This window comes from Physeter macrocephalus, chromosome 20 (genome assembly GCF_002837175.3).
Source record: "Physeter macrocephalus isolate SW-GA chromosome 20, ASM283717v5, whole genome shotgun sequence".
In the NCBI taxonomy this organism is placed as follows: domain Eukaryota; kingdom Metazoa; phylum Chordata; class Mammalia; order Artiodactyla; family Physeteridae; genus Physeter; species Physeter macrocephalus.
In genome coordinates, this window is record NC_041233.1 from 110,521,244 (window position 1) to 110,530,091 (window position 8,848).

An 8,848-nucleotide genomic window follows, 5' to 3' on the forward strand; every position below is an offset into this window, starting at 1 on the left:
GGTGCGCAGGCTTCTCCTTGCGGTGGCTTCTCTTGTTGTGGAGCACGGGTTCTAGGCACGTGGGCTTCAGTAGTTGTGGTACGCGGGCTTCAGTAGTTGCGGCACACAGGCTCAGTAGTTGTGGCTCACGGGCTCTAGAGCGCGGGCTCAGTAGTTGTGGTGCACGGGCTTAGTTGCTCCTCCGTGGCATGTGGGATCTTCCCGGACCAGGGCTCGAACCCGTGTCCCCTGCATTGGCAGGTGCATTCTTAATCGCTGAGCCACCAGGGAAGTCCCACAGATTGTATTTCAACAAATGTTTTATATTATTCTCTATTTTTCCAAGTATTATCTAACAAGAACTTACTTAATAGTCAAATAGTGAAAAATAACCAAGGTTATATTTCAGTGCTAGAATATAACTATAAAATAAAGTTTAACATAGCATTGAATACTATGTAATAGTCAAGTAGTAAAAAATAACTAAAGATTATATTTTAGTTATTAAAGAACTGAAGAAATACTCGTGTTGCTTCTGCCTGGAGAAGAGAAAGCATGGCAACCACCACTTGCAGGGGTCTGGGGGAATCTGCAACACGAGCGCGAGCTCTGTTGGTCTCTAGGACTGGTTTCTTCTGATACAGCTTTTTTGATGAGGCAGACGTGTGATCCGAGCCCTTATCTCTCAGTCTGTCTGTCCGCCTGCAATCAGTCCCCTCCTTTCGGCTGGATGGCCCTCAGCACCGTAGTGGCCAGAACCAGACCAACTAGTGTTCGATCCCTGCTCTTTCACTTACTAGTTGTGTGACTTTGAACGAATGATTTATCTTCCTCTTGCAAAACCTCAGTTTTCACATCTATAAAATGTGTGTATTAATACCAAGCTCATAGGGCTTTCGTGAGGGTTAAATGAAATCATGTGCGTGAAGTGTATAACCCACAGTAACACAACATACATGTACCCGCGTGCCCGGGCACGTGTTCACGCGGGGTGTGGCATGTATTTAAACTCTGCACGCCCGGCACCCAGCACAGAGCCAGCCATGCCCTGGGAGGCAAAGCTGGAGAAGCAGCAGCCTCCTGCAGGGGACAGACGCGTTTACCAGGGAAGATAAGACACTTATCACAGCTGCACACGACTTACTGAAAGATGATAGGCTGTAAATAACAAAGAAGCCCAGAGAAGGAAGTGATTCATTCTCCTTTTCCAGGAGAAGGTCTGATTCAGCTAGAAACAGACATTTACTCATTGGTTTTAAAAAATAAATCCTTATCAAGAATTACATCACAAAACTACACCAGAGTTTCAGTCTTCAAAGCTCCTGTTATTGGAATCCTCTAGAAAAAGCCACTTCCCCACAAACCCCTTAGTATGGGATCTGCAGTGACTCCACCTGATACAGATTTCCCTACTAACTACCAAAAACAGAGATGCAGGATTCCAAACACAGATGCACTAAGACGTCAATACACCTTCTTAGTTTATGCTTCTGATCATAACATCTAAGACAAAAGCATAGCACGTCAAAATGTAAATAGGAAAAAGATATCCCAAGACATTTATCCATTCAGCCCTTCGGTTTACTCACGAATAGATTCACCTAGATAATGCTTTTGACAAGTAAAGTGGTCATAAGCATGAAGTTTGCCTTTTGAAATGTTAATTAGGGAAAATACCATCTAAAGGCACAAAGCGGACACTCTGAGGCCCCAGTCCGTGGAGGAGCAGACGATGTTGGTATACGGACATCACTGAAAACTTGGCCCGCAAGTGTTGCCCGTGTCCTCAGGTTAGAGACAGACTCCACGGCCGGTCCCCGCTTCGTCCGCCCCCTTTGACGGGGCGCGTTAGAGATAACCCCGGGGGGACGGTCGGGAGGGCAGACCCCAGGGGGCTGGGGGCAGGCACTTGTCCACACGCTGTGACCATAATGAGAGTCTCCAGGGTTTTAGTAGCGAACGTGCCCAGCTGGACAGGCAACCAGCAGCAGACAGGAAATACAGAGAAACCTGCTGTTCGTACAGGGTTTCATCCCTCGTGCTTTCTTCTTCTACCTACAGTTCCGTTTGTTTGGTCCTTTTCCTTTTAATCCATCTAGTGAGAAACCAACAGACTGGAAGTCTGGAGCACCTTTTCCAAATATTATTTTTCCATTAGCTCTGCTGGATTCCAGACAAAATGTGTGTCACCAGTAAAACCACCTTTGTCCAAACCAAGACACTGAAGAACTTTGTCTCCAGTACCTTCAGGCACTTCTTTATCTTTCTCCTTCTCCACCCCCCACCCCCTGCCCCCCTCCGCCAGTTTCTGTGACGGTCCTGCCCCGAGCCCAAGGCTCTCATCACTTCTCAAAACTACAAAGACTTGAGTGGACTTGGCTATGAACGCGTGTCCCAGCCGTGAGCCCTGGGCACCGCCCCGTGGATGGCACGGCCACAGTCCACGGCACGCGGACACTTACTTGTGGTACCAGTTCACCTTCATTTCTTCGGTGAAATATTTCATGAAACACTGAAGTCTTATTTCATCTGGGGTGCAGAGTATCTTCAGTGGAGAAGCAGAGGCTCCTGCAGAAAATAAAACATACTCAGATCTGAGGAAAGCGGTCTGTGCTATGTGAGAATGGACAAGCCCTGTGGCCAGGTTACATCCTGCTGTAAATGCATCCCACGCATAGATTCTAACACCCGTCAGCCACAAATCCTTACAATTTGCCGGGGCCGTGTTCATTCATTAAATAAGCTTTTGCCACACCAAAATTATCTGAAAATCTCTTTGACAATAGCATCAAGGAACTCAAATGGCCCCAAGAAAATATTCCCTAAGGGCACTTCTCACATCCCTGACCACTTGCATCCAGTCATTACCACAGGAATCAACTTATAAATTAGACCACACACAAGCTTTCCATATAGATGGGATTCCAAACTGACGGGGTCTGCCCTGTCTGCAAGACTGCACCCACCTTCTTGCATCTCCCCCCTCCTTCTTCCTGGCATTTGCTAAAATAACCTTTCCCCTGACGGGAATGGAGCCTCCAGGCACTCAATCCCCTACAGAACTTTCTGGAAAATCCATGTAAATGATGTAGGGATGGGAATCCCCTTATGGAGCTCCGCGGCTGGAGCCCGTCTAGCTGAATGCCCCACCTCCCTGGCCTCTGGCGTCCTCTTTCTCTCTACTCCTTTCCAAAGAGAAAGGCAGAAATTGATTTTTCCAAACCCCTTCCTCCGCTTTGCTTCTCCCTAAGTGGGGCAGGGCAACGGGCTGACCAGATGCAGAGGGTAACAAGCTGCACATCCTTGAGCACAAAAATACGGAAATGTTGCAGTCTTAAAGAGGCCGAATAGCTTAAAGTCGAGGGTCATTTACCAGACTACACTTGCAGTCGATAAATGATCACGAGCCCACAAGGTTTTCCAATCAAGCGGGGAGGAGGGAAAGGTACCAGCCATGAAACGGACACAGACAGAAGGAGAGCAGTTCTCAGCTCAAATGCAAGGATGGTGCCTGGCACTTTCCCTAAATACTGAGAATCAAGCCCTGCACACAGAATTAAACTCTACCCCACAGAACCAGACGGGTTTCATTTCAGCTAGAAAATCAACAGATGATTAACTTCGCCCACCACAGGGAGGAAAGGATGGCAGGATGCATGTTCCAAGTAATCAGATTACAAGAGCCTGATTTCCAAGAAGGATGGTGACCAGGGCAACATGACCTAGGAAGTTGTATCCCTATTTTCTGATTTTATATCCGCTGCCTCCTTACTGAGCCTTGATTCTGAAGGTTTAAGGGGCATTTATATCTTATTAGACAAAATTTAACCAGATAGGTATTTAATCTACACAGTCGCCATACCAAAAGTAAGTTCTGCCATTGGTGTTTTTGTTTCACAATTGATTCTTAAAGTTATTTGATTAGACATTTCAGAGTTCTATAAATATTAAAAATCAAGGTATATAGTTTAAGCTTGGCCCCCTTTAGGTAAAATACACCTTAGACATTTTTGTAAAACTGAAGGATTGCCAACGTTAAAGAGTTGGGTGGGTAACGTCTCAGAATACACATCTCGTGATGAGGGGGTGGTTCCGAAGTACAGTAGAAGGAAAACTGGACCCCTAATCTAGGGACACGAGAATACTCTGCTAGTGACCCAGGACAGATCACCCAACTTCTCAGTGACCAGCGTTCTCATCTAGATAATGTGGGTCTCTTCCAAGGTTCTGCAAAGATACAGAGTCCCTCGGCACGCCTTGTCAGATACAGTTAATGGAGATGCCGAAAACCTAACCAAGGAGTTTGAGTCTCCAACTGTGCTTTCTGCCATCTCAAAAGTCAGCATGGAAATGAAGAGAAATGTCAAAGGCATGTACACACATACACAGAAGCATGTGCATGTTCACACATACACACAAAGCATCATCCACACGGAAAACTGTAACTTTGGCATCGATTTTTATAACGGGTTCGTTTGCAGCCAGAGAATTATAGAACTTTACATCTGGATGAGAACTTGGATGTCGCCTTGTCCCAATTCCTTATTATAAGGATGAGGAGGTTGAGGAACCCTAACTCTCTCTATAACAGCAGGTTTGCTTTGCAGCCAAGCACAGCCTTTAACTTCGGTACACGAAGAACAAACAGTTCTGTTCTGTGGGCTGCTAGCTGACCCGGCAGGAAAGCCTCCTCCACTCTGCCATCCACAAGCCGCTGCAGGATCCTCTCTGTGGGATCAGGGTCGGGAAGGTGGAAGCCCGGGAGGCTGACGTGAGGATCCCATATTTATCCAAAGCCTCTAGTTGGCCCTGAAATTCGAACAAAATTTGGGGGGGGGGTCCCCAAGAAGAGCCACTGATTGCTTCCCTACATGCAAACCCCAGAGGCTGTTTGGTCTTAGAAGCTCCGGGAACACTATCTCCCCACACCCTGCCCCCCCACAAGGCTGTGAAGGGAAATTTGGTTTAAAAGCCAAGAAAACAAATAGGGAAACATTTCTGTGCTCCAGGAAACAGGAAATCACTGTTTTGACAGCTCTCTACTTGAAAATTCAGAAGTACTCCTTACATCAACCCAGTATTACCCTGATGCTGCTACATGTAACTATAGAATTTGACCCAAAACGCCTCTCCCGGGTGGAGCTGGACCCTCGTTCAACAGGCAGAGGCCACCAGGCACCCGACACGCACGGCGAGACCGTGACTCGCGTCACAGCGTCCACGTGGCTGTCAGCAGAGCACGGAGGGCGCGTACCCATCTTCACTCCGGCTGTTTCAGGAGTGGCGCGCTCAGCGCTGTCTGCTATCGGTTAGACCAACTCGGGGCTGCATTAGGTCTAAAAAGCCACTGATTGCAGGTGACAAGAGCCCACTTGGAACCCGAGCAGGAATCATGGCATTTTCAAGGATTAAGAATATTCCTGGGGGGTGGGGGGCCTCTTATGGGGAAGACGGCCACTTCCCAGCCGCCCCGGGCGTATGGAGACCGGGCCGTTTTCTGCAACCTGCACCACGGGCCACCTCCACGCGCGGTAGGCGGGTGGAGGAGGAGTGGGGGTGTGTGTACGTGTGAGCGTGTCTGAGTATGTGCCTGGGTGTCAGCACCCCAAGGGCTCTCAGAAGACACAGAAGAGGCAGAGGCACAGCTTCCCTGAGGTCAGAGGTCAGAGGACGGAGGATGGAGGTGACCGAGGTCCCTGATGGATGCAGCAAGGGGACATGGGAACCACAGATGTCACACCCGGACCGACACCCCAGGCGGCCACGACACCTCAGGGCTGCGGGGAAAGCCCACTGCAGCCTGAGCGGGACGGCCGGGAAGATGGGGCAGCTCTGGGATAACGGGCCGCGCACGTGGGCTGCGGAGAAGCCCCTGCTTGCTACTAACACATCCACCTCGTAGATCAAGTAACACTTGCTCTGCTCCTTTCCGGCTGCAACAGCACTGAACATGCAGCGTCCAGCAGACCCAGGGCCTGGCTCCTCGGGAGGACAGAGGCTGAAGCTGGTGATGCCGCATGTCCCGCGCCTTCTCTCCGTCCACCACACTAACTCTCAGTAAGACGCACGTGGTCCTTCCAGGCTCGGGCATCTGGGACCCAAGATCACGAGAATACAGTAGGAAACGACCTTCTGGGTTGCTCTGGCCCCTTCACTGGTACCTTCACTTTTCAAGACACCACGATCAATGGCATCACCAATGTTACAGGTCACGTGATGCTTTAAGGCAAGGTCATCCCATGGAGCGTAAGCGTGAAGCCGCCTTTCAAGTGGCTTACTGTACCTTCGCAAAGTGGCATGTACACCATGGAGTGGCACTCGGCCCGTTAATAATCACCAGGAGTAAAACTCATTCAAAATGTGGTCATCTATGTGACAAGCAAAAGCAAAAAGGAACAGTCTACCTTACGGGGATGTTCTGAGAAAGTGATGAAAAAAATAAACGTCAGAAGTTTTCCAGAAGAATAACCAAAAAACCTTACGGGGCAGCAGTTGAGCTCAGACCTGGGAGAGATGTGAGCTTCTGGTCCTGACTCTGGCTGCCAGAGCCCCATGGTTAAGCCACCTAACTGCTCCGGGCCTTAGGTGCCTGATCTGAAGATATCAATTAGGTCATCTCTAGAAAGCCCACAGCCATAAAATTTTATAATCAGCAGAAAGCCCTCTACAAATATAAGCTATGATTATCAAATTAATAACCAATATCTTTGTTCTCACAGTTTCCATGGAAGGGTAAATAGAGGAAGAATTTATTTGCAAAGCTAAAAAGTGGTTTAGTATATATTAAACCAGACACAAAACCAGAGGCTTCAAAATTCATAATTGCTATTCAGCATTTGTAATGCAGACGCTGAGAGCAATTATGGACAAAGCGTCATCGGAGGTGACCTAAGGCAAATTACAAGAAGTGGCTAATTAGGGGGTCCAAACTGAGTTTGTTTTGTCTCTCTCTTTTTTTTTTAAGAAAAACATATTTTGCATATAATGCTGAAAACCCCCTTAAAAAGCATCACCGGGGCGGTCAGATAACTGTTCTGCCGTTGAATCTGGGCCTGTTCACAGGAGATGCACTGTGGTTCCATTAGCTGTGGAAAATGCCCTTCTCAGGAAATAGCGATTTTAGCACCAAAATGACTTGAAAGTTAGAAGGCGTTCACTTACCACATACTCTACTCAAGGCCAAAATCATATCCTCGTACACTGAAAGGGAGAAGGAGACGTACCATTACGATGTCTCATTTTATCAGCAGCATTTTCATGTTTAATTAAATTGATACAGGAAATCAGGATGTTCATTTGAAAAATGAAACATTAAAATGGCAATAGTTATCCATAAAAGGCTCATGTGTGGCGATAAATCCTTCTAATCTATGCACTTTTTAAACAAGGAACAAGAACATTTTGCTCGACATAAAGCCGACCATACATTTAATGAAACTCTTCACCACTGTTTCGATCATTTTAATACATTTGTCACAGGATAGAACTTGGCTCCTGATGGTGGACTAAGACGGCATTTCATTGAAGCCCAGAGTAATATCATACCTTGTTCTAAAACACTCAGACAGCTTTGAATGCAACTCAAGTACAAATCTATTTTCTTTTCCCGTGTCCCCGCTAAAGAAACAATATGTACTAAGGATACAGACGCTGTGCCTTCATCACACAGTTCATCCTGCTGGCGAAGCAGATTTCCTTTTAGTAGAAGGAAGAAGGCTTTATTCTACCTTTGCCAGCTATCTCAAGGATAGACACATCTTGACCTCTCTCGTCTTTCAAGGTTGCCTTATATTCACCGTGGTCCTTCTTTGACAACTGCAAATAAAACACATCCCATATGTACGTAAAACTGACGCCACGATACAAAATGTGATACAGGCTAATACATTCTCTTTGCAAACCACGGAAATTCAGGAGGCAAACTGGGAGATAATGCAGAATTCACAGGTTGTTTGCGAGAACTTTCTTATCTCGCTTCTGTCTGTTTTCTTTAACACGATGTACCTTTGGTAGGTGCAGCTCACAGACCCCCTTCTCCAGATCAGGCAACTTTCCCGGTTCATACAGAGCATCATCCTTTAGCCATTTGAAAACGGTTTCCTTCTTGGTGTTTGCAACCTACAAGACAGGAATCTTACGCTGAGTATGTGAATCGCTGTGGCTCATGAGAAAAAAGTCTACTCTGATTTGAAATCACAGACCTAAAAAAAAAAATCAATTTTTATTATAGACCGTCTCAGACAGAAGCACATGGGAAAGCTGTCGGTTCTAATAAAAGCAAATACATTTCTAAATTTCAGCTTCTAAAATAATTAAGTCCTGACAGGTCCATTCGGAAGAACAAATGATTCCTCTTCGTGCTAACCCATGAAATTAGACGGTGCAAGGTTTCTTGGTTCATGTGAGATGTCAGTAATAAAGACAAGATGTAAGCAGTGTATTTTAAATTTATAAATAATATAAAATTTCATTACTGGTCTATAAAACCGTTGAGTGACTGCTCTTTTGGCAACATGACATCGCGGACACACAGACGCAGGGGAAAGAAACTTTAACACAAAACGAGCCCACTGGGCGCAAGGACTTTCCTGCTACTAAAATTCCTCGAAATTCAATCTCTGCCATAAGCTTGAACTCGAAACTCAGCTTTGCAGAATTCCAAAGATGAGTAAGCATCTCAAGTCACACGCTCTGACCTACACGTCCCACGAAGAAGAAGAATTCCGGCTCTGTGGGAGCGGAATGTACTGATCACATGAAATTGTGTGACACGGACCATTCTGCATTCACATCCCACACAGACTCAACAGCAGAGATGTCAGCGACAAAAAATAAATTACAAAGGTTGAGAGCACGTGATTAGTTCCGA

At 46.6% G+C, this 8,848-nt stretch overlaps 1 protein-coding gene across 1 annotated transcript in view; it reads right to left on the reverse strand.

The window, feature by feature from the left end:
- Positions 1 to 8,085, reverse strand: part of MYOM2 (myomesin 2) — a 14,996-nt gene extending 6,911 nt beyond the window's left edge. Inside the window, exons 1-4 of the mRNA XM_028481607.2 lie at positions 7,984 to 8,085; positions 7,707 to 7,794; positions 7,141 to 7,179; positions 2,442 to 2,547 (exon numbers count right to left, since the gene is read on the reverse strand). Coding sequence (XP_028337408.1) covers positions 2,442 to 2,547; positions 7,141 to 7,168 — 134 coding nt within the window. The 5' untranslated portion in view covers positions 7,169 to 7,179; positions 7,707 to 7,794; positions 7,984 to 8,085. The remainder of the gene's footprint in view (positions 1 to 2,441; positions 2,548 to 7,140; positions 7,180 to 7,706; positions 7,795 to 7,983) is intronic.
- Positions 8,086 to 8,848: the final 763 nt, after the last annotated feature.